General features: G+C 38.1%; 1 protein-coding gene across 2 annotated transcripts in view; it reads left to right on the forward strand.

Moving 5' to 3' along the window:
- MAN1A1 (mannosidase alpha class 1A member 1) overlaps window positions 1-23,712 on the forward strand; it is a 144,775-nt gene that overhangs the window by 66,141 nt on the left and 54,922 nt on the right. For both annotated transcript variants that reach the window (XM_419762.8, XM_040698627.2), the window contains exon 5: window positions 14,789-14,883. In XM_419762.8, the coding sequence (XP_419762.6) occupies window positions 14,789-14,883 (95 nt within the window). The remainder of the gene's footprint in view (window positions 1-14,788; window positions 14,884-23,712) is intronic.

Genomic DNA, 23,712 nt, shown 5'->3' on the forward strand with positions numbered 1-23,712 from the left:
GCATTTGTTGAGAGATGCTGGAAAGATCTTCTAGTATGCACCACACTCAAGGAAGAGGTTAAACGTCATCAAATTCCTGCTTGACCAACCTAGTGGCCTTCTATGATGGTGTCTGCATCGATGGAAAAGGGAAGAGCCACTGATGTCATCTATTCATCTTGACTTCTTTGACATGGTACCCCACAACACAGAGTCATAGAATGGCTTGGGTTGAAAGGGACCTTTAAGATCATCTAGTTCCAACCACTGCTATAAGCAGGGACACCTCCCACTAGACCAGGTTGCTTAAAGCCCCATCCAGCCTGGTCCTGAATGCTTCCAGAGAGGGGGCATTCATAACCTCACTAAGCAATCTGTTGCAGTGTCTCACCACCCTTACAGTAAAGAATTTCTTCCTAATATCTAGTCTAAATCTACCCTCTTCCAGTTTAAAACCATTTCCCCTTGTCCTGTCTCTACATGCCCTTCTAAAAAGTCCCTCCTTAGCTTTCCTGTAGGCCCCCTTCAGGTACTGGACATACCCTTGATATACATTCTTCTTTCCAAATTGGAAAGATATGGATATGATGGGTTGACTGTTCAGTGGATGAAGAACTGGCTACAAGATCAAGCCTAGACAGTAGTGATCAACAGCTCAGGGTTTGGATGGAGATCAGTGATAAGTGTTGTCCTACAGGGTCAGTGCTGGGACCAGTACTCTTTAATATCTTCATCAATGATGTTGACAGTGGGGTCAAGTGCACCCTCAGCAAGTTTGCTGATAACATCAAGCTGTGGGACATAGTCGATACACCAGAGAGATGGGATACTATCCAGGGGGACCTAGATAGGCTTGAGTAGAGGGCCCAGGTGAGCCTCATGAGGTTCGACAAACCCAAATGCAAGATCTTGCACCTGAGTTGAGGCAACTTCTGCTACCAATACAAGCTGGGGGATGAAAGAATTGAGCGCAGCCCTGCTAAAGAAGACCTGGGGGTACTACTAGTGGATGGGAAGCTGGATGTGAACCAGCAATGTGCCCTCGCAGCCCAGAAAGCCAACAGTACCCTGAGCTGTATCAAAAGAAGCATGGCCATCAGGTTGAGGGAGGTGATCCTGCCTCCCTGCTTTGTGCTGGTGAGGCCTCACCTGCAGTACTGCATCCAAATGCAGAATCCTCAGTACAGGAGAGACATAGTCCAGTTGGAGTGCATCCAGAGGAGGGCCACAAAAATGATTCAAGGGATGGAATGCCTCTCCTATGAGGACAGACTGAGAGAGCTAGGGCTGTTCAGTCTGGAGAAAAGCCTCCACAGTGACCTGATAGTGGCCTTTCAGTATCTAAAGGGGAGTGTATGGGAACTGTTGAATCACGGCCTGAACCACTGATTGATCACCTGAGGCAAGGACTGAGTCAGCCATGGGAGCACAGGTGAAGGCAATTTGCCTGTGTGACCAGAAGGGGTGGAGCCAGGCTCCACCTCTCCTAGGCCCCATTTAAGGGCTCACTGCCACTGAGGATGGATCTCTTTCTGGGGATCGCTCTTTGTGGAGGTTTTACAAGCCTACAACACTGGTGAGCACTCTTCATTTATATCTGATTGTCTTTTCTAACGTGGAAATCTTACCAGCCTAACTTCTCTGTATACTGTATGACATCTGTGTGCTTATTGACCGTACAGGGAGCTACAGGACAGAAGAGGATAGCCTCTTTAGCAGGGTCTTTGATGATAGAAAAAGGGAAAATGTTTTCAAGCCTGAAGATGATGGATTTAGGATGGATATAAGAAAAAAATCTTTTACAGGGTGAGCGGTGAGGCACTGGAGCAGGTTGCCCAGAGATGTGGTTGATGACCAATCCTTGGAGACTTTCCAGCCAAGGCTGGATCAGGCCCTGGGCAACCTGATCTAGCTGTGCGTGTCATTGCTCATTGCAGAGGAGTTGGACTAGATGGCCTTTAAAGGTCCCTTTCAACTCTAGGGATTCTATGATTCCATTAAATTGGCTGTTTGAATGATCAGATTAGAGAGTCATTATAAAACACCACGTTCTCTGCCACATGCAAGTCCTTGAGCTTCAAGTCATTGAGGAAATTGAATGCCTCACATCAGAAGCAGAGATTATTGCTATTTTTGCATGTTCTTTATGCCTTCAACAATAGGTACAGATAATGGCATCTTTGCTACAGAAGACAGATATGCTTTTAGTCTCTTCTGGATTTAGCAATATATCTTGCCCAGCAGATCAAATCTGAAACAGATACAAGCAAAGCTCTTTGGCTTTAAATTAGCATAAACTCATGGGATCAATTTATGGAAAGTGCTAATTAGCCTGGCTTTGGACTTTTTGTTTGTTTGTTTTTGTCAGGATCATGCTTTTCAAACAACAGAAATCTGAACCAAGGAAAACTAAGGAGAGGTTTTTACTTCTAGAAACTGTAGGAATCCTGTGCTATTTGTATGCCATTTGTTTGTGAAAAATGCAACAGTTGAGTCTCTTCTACGCCAAAAGCTTTTCTCTGCCGTACACAGACTGTATTTGCACACTATGTGCAAATTATTGAGTAGGAACTTGGAAAAGATGTTCGCATGAAAAATCCTGAGCCACTTCCAGTACAATTGATGCCAGAAGAGAATTTTGGCATTTGGCAGGTGATCACCTCTAAAAGGAGCTATCATGACTCCTTGAATTGGTAAATATAAGGCCAAATACACAGAAATGGGCAATTTGCAAACCTTTCTCAAGCCAAAAAACTGGAAGGAGATGAACAAAATCACTTCACTGAAGACTTGAAAGAGTAAAGAGAGGAGTATTATTAGTGCCAGTGTTGCTTTTCTCAATGAAAAAATACTGTAGGATATATTTAAACAGTAGATTTAAGTTCCTTAGCTCACTGTTTACATTAGAGGTCTTTCATCAATAAATATTTTAGTTTTGTATTTCCACAGGTGTTATCTGGTCAGTTATCATAGAATGGCTTGGGTTGGAAGGGACCCCAAGAATCATCAAGTTCCAACCCTCCTGCCACAGGCAGGGCCACCAACCTCCAGATCTGGTCCTAGACCAGGTTGCCCAAGGCCCCATCCAACCTGGTTTTGAACACTTATGGGGACAGAGCATCCACAACCTCTCTAGCAGCCTGTTCTGCTCTGTCTTTAAAGAACTTCTTCCTGACATCCAATCTAAACCTTCCCTCCTTGAGCTTAAAACCATTCCCCCTTATTCTATTGCTATCTTGCTATTATCTTACTAATTAATTTTCTAGTAATGCATAATATGTAAGAGGTCAAGAGGTAGTTAAAGTATTCTGAAGAACTTGGTTTTATGTTTATCTACATCTGTGACATTGGTTGCTTGTTCAGCCACCTGACTTTGATAATCTGTTCAACTAGTGATTCGTTAAAAACCAAACTTCCTTCTGGCATCGTGGGCCAGTTCTGTTGCATCTCATGAATCAGTTACATTGAACTACCAAATGACTCTGTAACTATTAATCTGAAGAACTGGATGTGTCTGGTTTGTTTGCTTTCTTCAGCCTCTAGGCTGTCATCTACTTTTGTAGGCTAAACAAGATAACGACATTAGTCGTTTTTTGGAAGCTGGTTCTGTTCTACTCGTGATTTAAAGTTGTGTTTTTTTCCTTGGGGGGCATGTTGTCCTTAATTTTTGCAAGCATGGCTAGATAATTTTATAGTCCAGTGGATCCTCAGGATCACTGTGTGATAAGAAAATGCTGTGAAATTCATTCTCTTCCATTTTTCTTTAAAAATGTTTTTTTGTTTTCTTCAAACCAACAGCTGCAGAACAAAGTCAGCAGCTCACAATGACGTTTCTTAAAGGATGCTATTTTCCCTACTTGTTCTTAAAAACACTATTCAGAGAATACAGACAATTCCGATCTTTTTCCTTTTATTATGCAAAAGTTGTGAATAACTCAGGCCTTCTCATCAGCATTTGCGTCTTGTAGGGTATCTCTTGCAAACATCAGTCAGACTGTGCTCAGTCTTTTCACTCCATAGTTGCTTTTTTTTGTGTTTATATTCAAGAGGGATCAACGAATAATCTTTTTGATTCTAGGCAAGATCAATAACTGCTGAGATGCTGTAGGCAAACATTGCCAGACTGCTACAGGAGACTAGGGATGGTAGTCAGAACAGCAGGGCAGACTTAATCTAATGTTAAATGCCATCAGACATTCTGATTTGCTCAAAGATTGTTTGTTAATATGATTGTTAACTGGCCCAATGATGGAAGAGCTTATTGAGATAGCAAGAATTCCTTGCTCAACCATTTCTTTTTTGATGGACTGTGAGAGTTGGTGATTGAAGAAATGAATGTAGATCATTCTAAGTCATGCTTATAAGACTTTCTTTTTTCATAACCAGTTCCAACTTGAAAGGCAGATACATTACTGTTATGTTTTAATTTACACACTACCAACTAGAAAAATAATCAAGTGAAACTGCTAGGTATTCTTTCTAGGGTCTGGCCATGAGAAGTCTTCAGTGAAATAATAAAATGAAACAATAGAACTATGTCATGATTTTGGATAAAAACAGACAGAGCTTATAGGACTGTCATGTTGGGTTTTTTTTCTTTTCCCTCCTTGCATCAAGTGGGGAGAGGGAAAGAAACATAATACCTATTAGTGATAATGTGTTTTACCTCAAAACTTTATGATTACTTCTAACCATTATTTCCTCCAAATATACATTGCATTCAAAAATAATGTAATGCTCATCTTTGGAAAGACCATCTCGTGGCTATTTAGTTATAGGAATGAATTCAAAGTTTAGCTGTTAGGAGGAAAACAAACAAACAAAAAACAATTTTATAGGAAATTCAGAGAAACTAATTGATTTGCTCATAAATTTATTACTTACTGGCAGCACTGCTCTTTAGTCAGAGCACTTGTTTTTGATGTTTAAGAATTGGAAATGTCTACTTGTTTTCTTCTATTTTAGCCACTTAGTTTTATGGCTTGTCCAGTAGGAGAAATAGTCTTAGAGTAAACAGAGGAATAGAATTAGTCTGCCTGATGATTTAACTTGCAACATAAAAGCAGCTTCTTAAATTATAGTTCTCCTCTCTTGAAGCTTTCTCTTTGGCTTACATTAAAAGTCTGCATAAGAGTTCACGTTTCTTATATTTAATTTAAGGAAAATATGAAAGCACTTTATTTAGGCTTGTTTTGGACATACACATTATTCATCAGACAGACTAGTGACTGCTGTTTGTCAGAAATCTCAACAGTTATAGCGCACTGAGCTAGGAAAGCATCATTCTCCTACAAGAGTTTTTTTTCCAGTTATATTACTTGTGTAAAAAATCAGAAAGATGGTGTGTGGTCTTGTGGAGAAAGGAACTAAGAAGGATGTTAAATTTTAATGTTCCTCTCCCTCAAATATTGCATCTCAGAAATGCATAATCGATTCAACTGCTAGTGCTACAGAGCTCACCTGTCATAGAATAAAGCAAAACTGTTTGAACAGAGCTGCAAATCCAGACTGAATTTACTAAAATTACACATTCTCAATCCCATTGCTTTTAATGAATTTTGCCAAAAGAAATGACAAATACGTTCTTTGGTTTTAGCTGTTGTGACTGAGAGACTACTGAAAACTTACAGCTGGAGCAAATAAACTTTTTGTTCCTTTTCCATATATCTAAAAGTGAGATGTGAACAGTTTGTAGCTGCTTGTCACATAGGAAGGTCGATCAGAGTTTTATATCTGATGACATGTTTCTAAGTGATCCGTGCTGTAAATCTATCAGACTAACAGTAGGCATTGTCTTTGTACTTGCAATCATTTTACTTTTTGAAATATTTATGATGTTTCCAGTATCTGAGGTCACAAAATTTGGAAACTTCTGTACCAGCTTTAGTATAAAAATTAAAAGAACCTCTTTATTGTTTAAATACTGGATAGCTTTAATATACAAAGTTAGTTCTGAATACTCATTAAACCTGATATATGTTTAAACAATAGAAGAAACACTCTAAAAGATTAGTTTAATTTTATCTTGTATCCATGGGCGCATCCAATTAATGGTCAGTGGAATTGCCAAGGCATGAGCAGAAGCAGAGTATCTCTTTAAAAAACATTAGAGTAAACTTTAATGCAAATGAAAGTACTTAAGCTTTTTGTGTTTAATGAAGACAAACCTTCTAATTCTATGCCCAACATCATTACTTGTTTTTAAACATCAGTACTTAGATTTGTCTGTTTGGGCTCTCATCCTTTGTTCCTGGGCCCTAATCCTTTCATCTGCGTCATTGCAAGTGAATTAGTTTACTGCTTGCTTCTTTCTAGAACAAGCCACCATTGCCCTATAAAAGAGGTAGGAGGCTCTGGACATCGCTGATTTGTTCCAGAGTCCACTGAAACTGTACTTTGAACAAAAGTTCACTTAAGACTGTCCTGTAATACTGTCCTGTCCATGCCCCAGTGCTGTGCTTCAGGCACATATAACTTTCACCTGCAGCCTTCAGAAAATACAACCTTTTTGCTATCTGGAGAACTTTGAGTCGGGGGAAAACAAAAAGTTTTATATCTTTTGGGGCCCCAGCACTACCACTGGAGAAATGGGACAATTGTTCTGCAGTAACTGGCACAGCCCTCTCCAGAGGGATCAAGCCCTGAGCTATGTGTAGAAGTGCTAGTCTTTGCTACCTGGTCTAGAACAATACAGACACTGTCAGAAGTTGTAACTATTTGAGGGCTGGCCTTTGAATGATACTAGTACCTGACCTACTTAAAATATTTGTGATGGTGTCAAACTGAGATGCCAGACTGTGTACTGATTCAGGAAGATTCCGTTATGACAGGGGCTAGAGTAAAGAGGCAGGGTAGTTGGTTTTTTGTTTCTATGTTGTTTTTTTTTTTTTGTTTTCCATAAGTTCATCAAGCTGGCCAAATTTTCTCTACAGATACCTGTTTGCTATAATCCAACTCAAGGAAGCTGATAGAATATGGGAGACCTTGAGCTTTGGAAGGTAACCCCCTATCAGTGAGCCATGCAGGGAAGTTGCACTTTTGCAGCTTTCTCCCCGCTCTGGTCTGCTATTTGAGAATCCCTTCATTAAGCTATTATTCTGATTTTGGAGCAAAATATTAAAATTAACTAAATGAAGTTAGGAAAATAAATTAGTTGAAGAACAATAAAAGTAGGAATACTCAGTATCCTTTATGTGTTGTTGTACTTATATAGTTAATAAGCATCATTTAAAACACCATTAGCAATTGGAACAATCTTATAGGTATCATGGAACGATGGCTGAAACAAACAGCTCTCATTTGCTGTTAGATATCATTAAAAAGTAAACAGAACTTCCTTTACCTACAGAGTGACTTTTTTTTTTTTTACAGGGTGTCTTTTACATGTGGTCTAGAATCATAGTTTACAGTATTTCTCTGAATCGCTTAATGGTGCTGGAATTAAAAGATAAAGTCAAATTTGCAAAGCTGGGAATGAATCTTCAGTTAGCACTTTATGCTACATTAAGAATGTAATTATTGATTCACCATGTAATGTTTATTAGGCTTCTCCACCCATCCCTCCCTTTCACACAGATGGTGTTGCAAATCACCTCTCAGTGGTCACCTGCTTGAAAGGAGAATTTCATATGCAAAGAGTTATTCTTTGTTTAGATATGATAGCTCGCAAGATGTAAAATGAGGCAGCTATTTAAATTTGTTGTTCCAGCACTTAGGCTGGGTACACAAGATTAAATAAAAAGAAAATTAGGAAGCAGATGCTTGTGGTTTAACAGATGAACTGTGCTAAAAGATATTCCTCATTACTGGTGGATATGAGTAATTTTACTAAGGCAGCTGTTTCCTTAATCATGAAAAACACAAATCTCTAAGATGGCAACCAGATGTTTTCTGTATCGCTTCACAATATAATGAGTTTCCATTGTATATGCAGTTTTTCTAATTCCATTTATATTTACTTATGTCTAATATATTTTAAAATACATGTATCATGTAACTTAAGTAGAGAAGACCTGAGTGCTAAACGTGTGACATGTTGTTCTCTCAGCCCACTTGCCTGGTGCTAGTCCAGTGGTTGCTCCTGGAGATGATGGTGTTTGTGTCTCTCACCAGCATCCAAGCATTTGAATACCAGATTTCAACCAGTAGTTTGCTGGGAGTTTTTTTGTTGGGGATGAATGAGAAGAGATGGGTCTGTAACATGAACCCTGTCCCAGTTATCTGGATAACAGGTAAAAACAGATTTCAAACTTAGACTGGCTCTTAGGTTTGGGTTTAGTTTTCCGTTTTCACTGAGGCTGCTGCCAATTTTAATTCCTGCTAGCTTGCCATCTGCCCTTGGCAGAAGCATCGTTTGATAGGAGGTCTGGGATTCCAGCCTCTTCAGTGATTCATTTCTATTTCTAACAAGACATAAGAATGGCATCCCAAATCTTTGACAGAGATTTACTTACACTGAGCTATGTTATCATTTATTTATTTGCGGTTGTATGGCATTTCAGAAACTTTAAAATTTAAGCATGGCTTTTTTAGGCATGAGTCTTGCTACTTGTGGTTTGGATCTCTGAAGCCAGCTGCCATAACACGGTTGATCTGTGCATATGTAGCAAATTCAGGTCATTACTCACCTTGCAAACTACACCATTTGAAAGTTAAGGCCACCATAAATTTAGGGTGAGGAATTCTCAAAGGCTTTTATACCTAAATCATTCCTTCTATTACAGACAATTGTTAAGGTTTAATTTATTCATCTCCATCTTTTCTTTAATTATCATAACAGAGGTAATAGTAAATGACCAGATCTTGAGCTTTCTAGGTGCTAATGTTTTGTAGCTTAACTTGCAATTGTGAGTAGCATAAGCTTTAAAACAGTTAATGGTATCTTGACATTGGTAGATAAATTAGCAGTTACTCTAATGTAAAGTTCTTTGTAGCTGAGTAAGCAATCTTAAATACACATAAGTAGTGCAAAAGGAAATAACCAAATATAACTAGACCAAAGTCTTCCTTTATGATTTTTTTAATTCTACTCTTACTTAGCAATTCTTTCCTTCATTCTTATTTTAAAGTACGTGTCAAGCATGTGTATTACTGCACATCAGTATTTATTTGTTTTATATCTTGCTTACTTTCTGCCAGTTTGCATTAGTGACTTTCCTGAAATAAGCTTTTTGATCAAAAAGTATTTAGAATTCTTTTTAGTTTAAAAAAAAAAAAAATCTGAAGTAATTACGTGCGTTAGCTACTGCTGATAACTTGAGGGGTTTTGTGTTCTGCTTGTTGCTATGTACGTTTGGATTAAATCTGGAAATCTCTTGCTAATCCAGTTACTTCCATTTCATTAATTTCTCCACAGTCCTTTTTACCGGGGAGGGACTCTTCATGGTACCATGTGATTTCTTTGGTATAGTAATCAGCTAGAAAAGAAAATTAATTTTCTTGTCATCAGTAAAACCATTAAAAAAAAAGTTAATTGAATACAGTTTTTTTCAGAGTTGTAATCAAATTTTTGTAATAAGCATCTTTGCATAGATTTGCTTCAGAAGGAGATATTAGCTTGAGGTATATTCTAGCTCTCTTTATAGGATAACAGATGCTTTTTGCGCTTTTCATTGTGGAATAATATCCACGGATATTATAGCGTACTGCTTATTATGTGGTATGGTCTCTACAAACTGGAAACCAGCAGGCTCTGGAGTATCCTATACGAATCTAAACACTTCTCTATTTGTTATTTCCATGCATTTTGAAGAAGACATGTGCTGCTCTAATATTTTGCAAGTGAGATAGAATTGTGGCTCACAGAAACCACAGGCTATCTCAATCTCCCATGACTGCAGGGTCCAGGGAGGTTCTTTGCACACTTGAAGATCAAGATTTTTGAAAGCTGGAAGTTGCTGTTCCTCCTTCCGAACTGACACATCATCTTAGATGCCAAGAGCTCTCAAAAGCTCTAATGAGTGCTCTAATGCCTGTTGCCATCATCAATGTATTAAATATGAACTTCAGATTTCTGTAAGGAGGAGCTTGTTAAAAACACTGTCCTGTGGCTATTTCAGCCTTCAACTGAGATGAGAATTCTCCTACAACTGCAGGATCTGCATTTTCCAGGTTCTCTTATCTGGAAACCAGTGTATGTATCTGTCTTATGTTACACCCAGCACTGTGTAACAGCAGATACATAACAAGATTCTGGGAGTGGCTGAAGATTGTGATTGTTTTTAAACATAATGTTCCTCCTGCTTTATTCAGATGATGTTGTTCTTGTATGTGAGAGATTTGAATGAAAACTAGCACAGCTTTGAGGGTTATAATGAGAGAAGAGTGGTTGAGATTATTCACCTCTCTGAGTTTTTTCGATGTAGCCTTTTTCTGGGACTTTTCTGATGTCTCCTGACACCAAGAAGCCCCCCTGCTGTGCAGTGTATCGGCGCTCTGTGCACTCCCTCTGCTGGCATCCCTGTGAGACAAGAAACCTGCGTGTGGCCAGTGATTGCTGGCTGCTGCATGAAATTTCTTGTTAAAATAAAACCCTGCTCTGATCAGTTAAAATTCTTATTTGAGGGTGTGGCAAACCACACTTTGTAAGGGAGTCAAATTATGCTTTGTAATAATTCACTTTTTCAGAACAAAGTCAGCTCCTCCTGCCCAGGCCCATCAGGGCAGGCTGCCCTGAGGGAGGCTGCAACTTCAGCCCCACAGGGACATGGGTACTCTAGGCCGGGGATCTTGTGCAGGCCCTGTGCCTCTGCAAGGGGCCTTCCAGCATCCAGCAGTGTCCCTGAGCACAGGGAAAACACTCGAAATGGGTTCTCCAGAACTTCTGGATGTGGGTGCACAATAAATACAATTGCAGCTGCGTAGGTCTGAGGTGATGTCTGCTTGGACTCCAGCTGTCAGTTTCTATACTGAAGTGACTAACACCTGAGTTAAGAAGTATTGCTGACTTGCAGCACAGGTCTTTAATAACTGACTTGATTCAGTCAGAATTCAGTGAGGGCTGGATGGAATTAACCCCCAAACTACCTGTTACGGTCAAAGTGACAGGAACTGTAAAACAGATCATTGCTGCTGAGTTAATGTCAGCAATCGCATATCTTGCCAAGTTCTCATAAACACTGGGAATATCTTACAGGAAATTTTCTCATAACACAAGTGCCATGTCACTTGGTATCGAAGATAGTGGAATAATTCATCTTGTCCTGTTTAAAGCATTTCGGTATGTCAGGTGGAACATAGCAATTTTTGTAGCATTTTTAATCTGTCATTGTAACAAAAACAAAAATAGCAAAAATCCTGGGTTATCTTTTAGTGAAGAAGGTATTAGAACGAGATCTTCCAAAAGAGTTCTTTGTTAGCAGATCACTTTAAACGTAAATCAACATTTGTTAGGCTGAAAGGATTTCTATTTGGTGTTCTGAAGAGAACCAAAGCAGCTTGTCCTTGTTCATTTTTCTGCTCCCGTTTCCTGCTTTTGCACTGAAATATTCATTCCCTACCCTACTGGGAAAGGCAATCAAGTACAGGAAAGCAAGCAATAAATCTTATTTAGTGGCTTGTCAGTTTTTATCTGTAAATATAAAACAAGAAGGAAAAATGCTTAATTTGATAGAATTAGAAACGTGGATAAAATGTCTTCATCAATTAAAGAATAATAAATTTAAAAATGGAATTGTTTCCTCTGATTGCTGTTAAATTTTGATTTCTTGTTTAACTGGTATGGAGCATACTCTGCTCTTTTTAAATTACTTGTGCCTCATATGCAATTCTGAGATATTTCTTTGTTTCCTGTGTTTTCTTTTCTTCCTGATTAGCAATTAAGTGTGTGATGAGGTAATCTTACACTTTCAAAGGAGTTTGTCCCTTTGGGTTCCTCCAGCTAGAGGAATCTTTTTTTTTTTTTTAATCCATTCTGCCCCTAAAAAAAGCCAGTATTGCACCAAATGGCAGTCCTATGGTTGCACCTTTACAGGCAGGTATTTATTTCTTTGTGGGAACTCTGTTATCCCTAATGAGATTTTGTGATAACCATGAGTCTGCAGAATCCCACTGATGGTGGGACTGGGTCTTCTAACATGAGCATTGCAGCTGTGAATGTTTGACTTCTTTAACTAAGAGTTTTAAAAGATAAGGATTTTTTTATTATATGTTTTGTTATAAAAGTGCATTTGAAATCTTAGTTAAAAAATAAAGAAATGTTTGAGGAAGCATTTAGTATCCTAACAGTGTTATAGTGTTACAAAGTAGTCATGTAATTCTGACTCTTTTCAGTTATCATTTTTTCCTAAATTACAGTACTTCACTGATTCAAAGAATAATTTTCTTTGCTGTAGTGTACTGTATAACCAACTTACAAGTGAGTGCAGATTTTAGTGGTTTAGTAGCTTTTTAAAGTTAGCCACAGACAGGCATGGGACCTGCATGGTACAGTTCTGATTCACAGAGAGTATTTTGTCTGAGTAAGCCTTCATTACTGCTGGATGAACACCCATGAGGAGAGGCCAGAAAATGACCTTAAATACAAGTCTAAAAAGAGTATGTATGGTACATCAACAGTCTCCAGCTTTGGTGTCCTTTACATATGGTAGAAGAGTTAGTTTTATGCTGCGCAGCCAATAGATGCTGCTACAGGAATTCAGGCACCTTTGTGCCCAATGCTAAGGAGGTTCGTTGTGACCACTCTCCTCTTAATACTTCAGTGTTTTAGAGCAGAGATGCTAAGATAAACTGATACACTGACCGTACCATATACTGTGAAAATGTCAGGAGAGCTCTCTTGTGCTGAAAGAGCAAAGCATGTGTTCAGGTTTAATAGCACAAGTGAACAAATGCAACTGTGTGGTGTAACGAGGGGAAAGCTTGTGGGCGCCTTGTGGGTCACTTTCTCCTCTCCAGTAAATCTACTGGGAGTTAACACAGTTCTGCATCAGCTGTTTTTACTGAGTATCCCTCAAGGTTTAAACCTTGGGAGGACTGAATGATGTACTGTCTGATGATCACAAATCCATGACTAATTCTTGTCAGAATCCACACAATCACTAATCTGGGAAGTCAGAAATAACATGAGTTCTGAGGGGGTTTTCAAGCAAGTTGTTTTCCCTTCTGCATTATTTCAGCTTTCTCCCAGCACTCACAGGCACTCCACTCGAAAATGTTTTCTGACTTCAGACAGAATTTAGCTTCAAATTCTTTAACCTCTCAAAACGTCTGTAATTTCAAATCTAGGCCTACTTTCATGGAAACCTGTGTCATATGAGGAGACTGTGGAGTAGTCTGGAGGTTCTTTATTGTAACATGATTGTCCCAGAGTTTTAAATTCTCTCCTGATCATATTCTTAAATAGTAAAAACCTTTTGTCCAGATAAGCTGTGGATGCCCTATCTCTGGAGGTATTCCAGGACAGGTTGGATGCTGCCCCAGGCAGCCTCATCTGGTGAGGTGGCAACCCTGCCCACAGCAGGGGGTTGGAAATGGATGGTCGTTAAGAACTCTTCCAACCCAAGCCATTCTGGGATTCTGTGATACTCAGTCTTAAAATATAGAGATGGGTCTTTTGCATTGTTTTCCTTCTCTGATAATTTACTGTACTGTACTTGGCTATACTGTGAGTTGTATCAAGTGTACAAGCTGAGTTCTAAAAATAAATAAATACAAACCCATCACAAATACATTCAAGGGGAAAAATAATTTTAAGAGAGTCATTATCAGAGAGAGAAGATGGTGAAAGTGACTTCACTATTCTGGCTATTACACCTGAGTTAATGCCTTTCACTTTTGCATTGGATTTCAGTGCAATCCCAAGCAAATAGGCCTTGAGCATCTACATTCTGTGATCTCTGTATAGATTTCTGTATTTAAGTTGGAACAATTTTGCTTCTTATTAGAAGATCTTTTACTAAAGTGCTCAGTGCTCCAAAAGTCAGGCTAACCTGTGCTGAGCTGGCGATCAAAGGAGAACAACATCCTATTTGTTGTAGTGTTACAGCTATTGCTCTGATCATAACAGTTCCTGATGTTAAATCGTTTGCAGTTCTCATGGGTTTACGTTATGCATTCAAGGTCTTTCTCTTTGTTTTAAAGGGGAACTTTTAGCTAAAACTCAGTTATCTCTGCTATCTCTAGGAGTATATTCCAATTTCTGAATTAACTATGGCATTGACAACAATCTGGGTGTAGGCCGACTGAGTCCATAAAGACTATGATGCTGCAAAAATATCACTACAATACCTTTTCTCTTTTTTTTAGGGGGGGGGGGGGGGGGGGGGAAGGTGTTGTGTTGTGCTTAGTGTTTGCCTCAGATTACCTGTGCAGCGCATTCACCATGTAGCAGGTACCTGATGATCCAACCCGAGTTCCCATGGCATGCTTAACAAATCCCATCGCTGTGAGCATACTCATCCAGAGCATATGCAGTGCTCTTGCAACATGCCTTTGCCCAAGGAGGTCACATCATCTTGGGCAGGCAGCTGCGTGCTGGCCAGCATGGACCCAGCAGTGCACCCAACTAATGAATGCCCTGCTCCATTGCACAGCAGAGCATGACCAGTCACACTGTTGCCTCTTATTTAATGCTGTTCTCGCCAGCACTGTTGTCTGGATGTCTTCACCATGTAACCCTGCTGTATGAGTTCTTCTGTAGTCCATGGCATACACTAGCTATCCCCCTATTACACTGTGTAATAGAAAACTGAATGTGCTGCTCTGATTCTTCAACCACTAAGGAAAAAAAAGGAATTCTTTATTGTGCTGAAATATCATTTACTGGGAACTGCAATGAATTTTCTAACACTTTTTTCTTCTTAACTTCCAGATTTTCCGGAAGAAGGCAGTAGAGCTTGGAGAGAAATTGCTGCCTGCTTTCAACACTCCCACTGGGATACCTTGGGCATTGCTTAATATTAAGAGGTAAAACATGATTTTTGGTGACTAGAGTATATAAAAAAAATTCTTCTGAAACTAAATTCCTTTGCCACAGAACTATTGCAGTTGCAGCACAGTTCTAATCTTTCCAGCCAGATAAAAGTTGATGTAAGATCCTTAGTTCTGTAACTTAAATTAGGAAATATAAATAGACAGACATTGTACACACAAGAATGCATACAGAAGTGCATTTATCCACCTCAGAGCTCACTGCTTATTTGTCATTTAGTATGTTGTTTATCACTTTTCCCAAAGTCCTACATTAGTTTTAGAGTTGTTATAGGTACAGTAGTTGCAAAAGGATGGGTGCTACTCTAAAAAGGTAAGGTGTCCAGCTGCTTGCACTCTTATTTTTACCTGTTCTCACTTGCCATTGTTAGTGTGTCCTTCAATAACTAGTATATCATAAAGCAAGTTTAATATCTGCTACAAGTTACTTTTTGGTTCTCAGTCTCTCAGGAGGAGTACATATTGTCTCAGCTTTCTTAATACTGCAAATAAATCTCAGCATCATCCATTACAAGAATGTGGAGTGCTGCTGGTCAGGGGAAACAAGAATTTCTTCTCTGTATGTGTTGATGTCATATGTTTTTGCATGCTTGTTTGTTTGTTTGTGTGTTTCCCTCCTTAACAGTCAGCGTCTTCCCCTGTTCTCTGCTTAATGTATATTCATGGTATGCCTTTTTCCCACAGTGGGACATGGCATTGGTATGCTTGCTGGGTTGGCTGTCTATGTCTGAGGATTCCCAGTAAGCTGCTCAGAGCCACTCCTACAGAAATCCCTAGTATCGCAGTTTGGGCAGGCTTATCTCCTGTCTTTCTTTCAGACAGAAAGGATGCAAGGCACCAAGAGCATGTGTGTGTGCTAGGGGCAAAAGAGAGCTTGTTCCTTCTGGATTTTTTCACCACTGAAGGAACTGATTAACTGCTGCTTGGTGATGGTCCTTGTAACTCAAGTAGTTACTTACATGCATGTTAATGATTTATTCTCAGAAGATTTTAATGAGTTCTGCACAAGTTAATTGCACTATAGCTTGAGCTTTTTCATTTGTTTTTAAGCTGTTACAAAAAGCTTCTGAGTACAAAATCCTAGCACGCATTTGTAATTCCAGCACAGCAGCACCTTATACTACATAGTGTATTTAAATGTTATAAAGGTATTCAGGCTAAAAATTTCTTATATGCGGCCCTTATCGAAATTCCTACTTCTCTACTACACATATCATTTTTTTTTTCAAATGTTTCAAATTCAGTGACAGATCTTTATGATTTTATTCCTAGCTTCTCTCATAACAAATGCTGTGAGAAACAGCAAATGTTGACCCCAAGGAATATAAGATGGTGATTTAAAAAAAAAAAAAAAAAAGAGTAAAAAATTTGGGGATCCATTTCTTATCTTTCACCAAAGTGGAAGAAAATCTGCATCAAGATAACTTCATTTGCTATGGCAGCAGGTGTTACATTCAGCACTGTTCTTGGTTATTCATTCCAAATCCTTGCACATCTGTCTAGATTTGACCTTCAGTAGATGACTCTTCCATAATACTGTGCGTAAACAAATATGCTGTCATCCAGGCTTAGGAAATGCTAAGCCACTGAAGCTTGAATATATTACAGATCTAATATGCCTCATTTCTGATTAGTATTTTATTTGATTTTATTTTGATTTATGCTTCAAACTGGAGAACATTGACAGCAAATTGTGGATGCCTGGTTGTTTTTAAAAGACTATTTTTGGATTAACAGATGAGCTGAGTATTGGTTTCACTAGGCAAATATTCTTCACAAAATAGCTTATTTTCTCTGCTTATCCTGTAGTATCAGAGCCAGACTTGCTCTCTCTGTAATTGCCTGTGTACAAACCTTCTTGTGTCTGTATGTGTCCTAGTATGCCAAAGGCATCCACCTGAAGTCTTGTCCTCTTTTTCTTTTCCATTGTTTTTCTTCATTTTGTTCCTTTCTTCTTGATTCAAAGGCCATGGGACACTTGCTGTCTACATGTGGAACCTTAATTTTCAAATAAAGATGTTAATTGTACTTTTTCTACAGCTAAAATTGTTAGCAGATTCCTTGAGTATGTTTGTTTCTGTATGAAATTTCACATTATCACTAACACACATTTTAAATAATTAGATTGGGAGTTTGTAATGGAATGTCATTTTCTTTCTTTCTAAATATTTAAGTTACATTTCCATGGTTTTTGATGTTCCTAATGTTGCTCTGTATCTTCAACTCACTTTCAGTATCTGTTTTTCACTCCTAGCTGACAAAGCTAGTTTTTAAAATTTATTTATTCCTCACATCCAAAAGAATTCTTTAGGTATTTTGTCCTCAGTGCTTCTAAAACTGCAACTACTACAACTTCTTTAAATACTATACTAATGTTTATGTTTCTTTATTTTTGTTCTCGGTGAGCCACAATAAACTAACTTATTCATTCTAAAGTTTTCATTTCCTTTTCTCTTAAACTTCAAGTAATTTATGACTGAGCAATTGTACTGCTTAGGTATTTCTGTAATACGCGTCTCAAATCTATAGGAATAAAAAAATCTGAAATTATGGCCCTCCTAGATAGCAAGTTAACTAATCTTAAGAAATATCCATCTTGTGTCATGTAACCTTTTTAATATATCTACCCTGTAACTATTAAAAAGGGAACTGTATGTGATTTGGACTTTTGAGATGGTGCCCAGGTGTGAAATACAGGGAGCCCAGTTTGTCGTTGGTCAGTTGGACCAGTCAGGAAAATACTTCTCAGTATGGGATTCTGTACAGTGTTTTTCTCTTTTGGATGGAAAATCTCTCTTTATATCACTTTTTTTCCTTTTGGAAGCAAATCTATATCCTTTTTTTTCAGATCCTATTAGTTCCAATAACATTACATTACTGCTTTATAATAAACAACCCAGAAGCATTCTTCTATGAAAAATCATAGTTTCCATAAAATGTTTACTCTCCATTCACTGACCAGAGAAATTGCTGTTTTAAAGTTATTTATTATCCCTTGCATGCAATACTATTAGCCACTAAGCTGACTGGCATTTTACATAGAATAAGTCCATCATATAACCTCTGAGTGCAGAGGTTTGTTATTTCAAAAATACTTATGCCTTACGTCTATGAAAAAGCTTTTGTCTGGACTAATTTTTTTCTTTTCATTTCTGGAGACAACAAACAAAGTGGATTGTTTGGACCTCAGGTTTGCTTCCTAGTGCTGTGATTGGGAGGATGCTATGTTTGTTTTTTTTTTTTTCCTGGCTCCACGATGAGAGTGACTGATTTCAGCGTTGACAGATATGGGGACCATGGGAAGTCTTGTATAGAAGGAAAGGGCCATGTGGTGTGGATGGAGTACTACAGAGCAGGAAAGCTTAATGGAAGTCAAAGGGGAGGAGATTTAAATAAATTTGATTAATGTGTGTTGAAGTCAGGAAGTGATAAGATTTACTTGACATAAACATAAAATGTGTACTGTGTCCGATGTCAGCCAAGGATTCTTTGCCTTTTACACTTAAGCACTGATTATACATTAACAGTGGACCTGAGCTGAAATCAGTATTGCTTATTTTGCAAAACGAGATTGCAGAGAACCTGCTAAATTGTTGGAACAAAGTTGTTACTCATTAGTAGGTTACTTCTATCCTTGATTACCAAAACTGCAGTATTTTTGCTATTGGATCTGGCCAGCGTGTCATATATTTATAAAGCAAATTGTGCTGGATTTTTTTTTTAATCACATTTTGCACAGAATATTCATGTTAGGCCATAGACCTTGCCAGGCCTCCAAACTTGTATGCAATGTTTTCTGAAGCTATGTAGGACCCTGGAATCCAGCCTTTGTTCTGAGCAAGATGATGCACCCACAGAGCATCTTTCTTTCCTCCCACCTTTTTTGAAAAACAGATAATGCCTTCTTAATTTTTCATATCAGTTCATGTTTCTAAAGCAGAATGCGCTGCTTCTTTTGTCTTTCCCCTTGGGTGAATTTTGAATGCTTTAGGTTTTACCACTACCTATGCTTTCTCTTCCCAAGACAGTAGCATGGAGCAGAACAGCTCTTCCCCAGCAGCCCAACTTGCCTTACAAAGGGTTCCAGGTGCTTTTGATGAGAGGGGTTTTGTGCTAAAATGCCACAGTGTAGCCAGTGGGACTAAGGCACAGGTGGGTTTTTGTGTTGTTGTGAGGCATACACAGGGAATGGGTAACATTTTAATTTGCAGTCATTTAAAGGAACTTACCTCTCACAGTCTTCCATTTAGTAGGTATTGTGTCTCAAAAATCAGCAACTAATGTATGAAGTATTGAAGATATACAACAGAACATGCTTGAAAATATTTTAACATTTCAAAGGGATTCCCAGACTCAAAACATGTTTACTGTCCATGTGCTCAAATCACTTCAGAAGCAGAAATTGGGTCTCATAATCTCTTTAGTGCCCTATTGTGTTAGGAAAGCGTACTGTTTTCTTAAGAAAAGATACAGTTTAATGCTTAACGGAGCTGTTTTCTTCAAATTCTGGGACTTCTAAAATGTCATAATCGATGCACTTACGGTTATATTCCTTATGGTTTGTAAAGGGATCTTAATGCACTGAGAAAGCTTGAAAATATGAAGATAGGATCCAAGAAAATAAATTCAGTAATTTGTTTTTGGACAGCTTAATTCCCCCTTTTAATTTATCAGAAATGTCGAACTATGAATGTTGCATGATATTGCAAAAATTTCCTAAACATCATATTGTCTGTATAATATTATATTCTTTAACAGAGATAGTGATTCATGCGTTTACTTGTCCTAGTGACTCATCAGGGTTTTCTAAGAGGGAAAAGTGAAAAGGGAGAGGGGAGGAAAGGAGAGAAGAGAGGAAAGAAATCACACACATTGTTGGAAGGTTATTGTAAATTTTCTGGTTTGCATTATTAATTCTAATGTCTAAACTAAAAAAAAGATTACAGAGCTAAGTAAAGGTTATTCAAATTTGGCTATCGTTGCACAAAGAAATGTGTGATTTAAAGGGATTGTAATTAGGAAAAACTTGCATTGTCTTCACTGTTTGTCACTGTAGGGCTGTGCAGAAGTTGTGTTTAGGTAGAATCTTTAATTTTATCTTTTCTATCTACCCTGGGCTTAATTTTAGAGAAAGGAATCTAAAGTGTCTTAGAAAATATAGCTAAAAGTAATCTTGTAGTTTGCATGTTTGACGAAGGCTTGTGTGTGTGGTTTTGGCAAATGCTCCACTGGTGCTGTAAACTAAAGTGGTAACAGTAATAAAAAGGATTTGGATATCGAGTAAAACACTGATATTTCCACTGTTAAAACACACTGATTGAAACCAGCCTTCTTCCTACAGGCATTTGGATCACAGTGTGGATTTGTATTAGTACTGGTTGTGGAATGATAAATCCTTGCTGAACTTCAGCTATGTAAAAATTGTTTGTCTGGTGTTAAACACTTTTTTGGGGGATCAGATTATTTGCCTACTTAGAGGTATTGATCTCTCCCTGTTGGATAAAGAAGGCTTTAGACAAGTTATTAAAAGAACAAAATTTTTGAGTTAGGAAAATGAATTCTAGCTTGATTTATAAGTAACCACTGATAAAGACTGTTTCAGTAAGGGTACATCTTTTCAGCACTACCATTTTAAGTGATGCTGAATCTATTGATGCACTGCATGGTTCATAAACAACTTTAGAGTTCTTGAGTCATTACAGTGCAATATTTACCTTAAAAATGGTTTTGTTTGGACTCTACATATCAGCATGTTATACGCTATCTCTTTAGCAATGTCTGTTTTAGAACGCCTTAGTATACTGTAGTAAATGAATTGCTTGCCTTTTCTTTGCCTTATTTGAAATGAGGTGTCCATTCTGCACTGGATGACTAGTGCCTTGTATTCAATAAGAATCAAATGAACCATTCTAAATTTATAGTTACTGAAAATAGCAGCATTCCTTTTTTTTCCTTAAGTTACCATAAATAATTTCTCCACGTTCACAGATGAAAATAAGTAAATTGGTCTGAAAGTGCTACTAAACTTTGGGCTTGATGTATTGGTGCAATTTTGGGGACAGATATTTTGGACCTTTGACAGTGTCTAATTTGCCACTACACAGTGCAAGGATCCCAAACTATAAAAATATTCATGAGATCAAGGAGATCGGGGGAGGGAAGGGGGAAGAAAAGAAATGAAGAACCTAGATAAATATTTTTTTGCAAAATTCCATAAAGTTAAACTGTATTATTCAAGCAGCAGCTTCAATTCAATACTGTAACCATGAATTTGTGTGAGAGGCTGCCCACTGGTAATAGTACATCAAGGATTTAGGACCTATTGTTGCTACTGCAAAGTATCTTCTTCGGTTCAAGTGCTTTTTTATAACCAAGGGAGATAGACTTTGGTACCAAGGTTTGAGTAGTAACTCTTTCCCTAGAGTTTACTAGTTCATTGTAAAATGAGTGTGGATAATTACAGGTTAGTAATTACCATACTGCTGGTGTTTGTAATACCCTATGCAGGGATTAGTATTGTGATCCCTCAACACTAACTGTAGGATTGCAAAGACTTCAGAGATCTCTGTGATGATAATAAGAGGTGGTGCTGATTGTTATAAAACAAAACCAAGATTGTGACTGTCCTGCAGAAGCCAGCTAGTACAGAAGTGTACTGGTCTTCACTTCATGGGTTTTGTCCCACTCCACAGCAGACATTCTCATTGGGGTATCAAAACCTACTTCAGCTATTGTGAATTTTCATCTTGTACATTCTTTAAGAACAGGAAATGACTTTTTTTGTTTGTTGTTTGTAACAAGGGTAGGAAAACTTCTGAAAGCAGAAGGGACATGAATCAGGACAAGCAAGCTGCACTGTTTTGTGTTTTGCCTTAGAAAAAATCAGATGTCAGCACTTAGGTATATACAGGGGATGCTGTGTACTGGCCAGGTGTTTCATGTTTTCTGCCAACCCGGATGTAAATTAACTGGGCCCTGGTTGAAACACAGCCAGGATTTATGGGGAAGCACATAAGAATTTATAAAGAAGAGCATGAGGAAATTTTATCAGATCCTCAGTTTGCTTCCCAATAATTAAAACTGCTCTTTCTCCCATAGGAAACAGGCTTGCAAAGTTTGGAAATTGCCTTTACGGAAAAGAGGATTTTATAAATCAGTACACAAATGTCAGTTCTGCTTGTGGCTTTTCTTTAGCAGCTAACTGCTGCTATCCCTCTGGTATTGTCAAGATAATTGGGAGCTCCCTGCAAGAAGTACTTCTGTGCTGCCCAGGATAAGACAATGGATCCCCTGGCACTGAGTTTCTAGGTGTATTTGAGAGCTGAGCATGCAGACACACAGGACAGGGCCTAGCTGAAGTATGTCTTACCAGCACAGCATGAGCCAGCTCTCACTGCAATCACCAGGCAGCCATTCAGCAGGAGGCAGTCTGAGGAGTCGTTCTCTCCCTGAGGTAAAGAGATGGTGTTTGGCCAACCTGAGCTGCTCCTCCCTGAAAAATCTGACTGCTGGAACCAAGAATCCTTGGTGTAAGCAGTCCCCTAGCACTGGCTAGAGATCGTTTCCCTTTCAATTACTTGTATCATACATGGCCATTTTTTAATTTGTGTCCACCAAAACGTAGTCCTACTACAGACAAAATATGACTGTTGGAATAGGCTTCCTTCAGAGGAAAGGAAAGGAAATCAAGTCACACAGACTTCATGTTTCATTAAATACCCAGAGTGAGTACAGGCACTCCTTAGCCACTGCAATTCAAGTCGCTTCGTGGAAACGCTTCAATTAAATAACAGTTATGCTAGAATTGTTTTACTAAGAATTTTCTAAGTGACAGATGATCAAGAGACATGTTTTACTCACTTTGTGCATTTGATATATGTATATTTGCATGATTTTGCTGTAAAATCCATCAGACCTTTCTCACTAGGGAGAAATGGCCATGAAGAAAGGAAGGAGCATTTGAAGAGTCACTTGTGATTTTAGCTGGAATTACTGTTATACTTCTAGCTGGACGAATTCTCAAAACTGCAAGTTTTTTTCATAAAAATAATAATTTCAAAATGAAAAGAGTTTGGGCTGTTTGTTTGCTTTTCCCTTACTCTTGTTTAAGAATCTTTATGATTGGTGGATAAATAAGAGTTGAGGGATTCCAAGCCTTTGATAGTCTCACTAAATGATCAATAGTATTATGCATGATGCCTAAGCATTACAGGACTACAGGAACAAGATTTTTCCCCAGTGCCAAAAGAAAGGACTACTTTATATGCTAAAATAAACACTAGTTTAAATAAGTGACTAATATTTGTAGCTATTTTACAGTATTCTAATTGTCCTAAAGGAGTGAGCGCGAAGAAGTATTGCTATGTTTTATGGAAATCATAATTGAGAAGAGATTCTTCTATCTGCTTCCCAGAGGACTACTTTCTTTTCCTCACTAAAAATACAGTAATTGCTTCAATATTTTTCTAAGTACACTATCCTTTTAAAATGTATTAAATACATATATATGTACATATACAAATATGTGCACACACGTGTGTGTGTATATATATATATAAACATTTACACAAACATATTGATAAAGATTTATTTGTTATTTTACGGTTTCTTATTACTGCTGATACAAGGGAATCTCTCCTTAATCTCTTCTGAACAATAATCGTCTGGATGAATGACTGAAAATCTACCTGTAACTGATGCAGTTGTGATGCTTCATGTATCACCCAATTAACTATCTCACTTATCTCAAATTGAAGCTTCTCTCTATAGCACTTCTATCTTGTAATAGTTTTACTATTTTACTAT

This window comes from Gallus gallus, chromosome 3 (assembly GCF_016699485.2).
Source record: "Gallus gallus isolate bGalGal1 chromosome 3, bGalGal1.mat.broiler.GRCg7b, whole genome shotgun sequence".
Taxonomy (NCBI): Eukaryota; Metazoa; Chordata; class Aves; order Galliformes; family Phasianidae; genus Gallus; species Gallus gallus.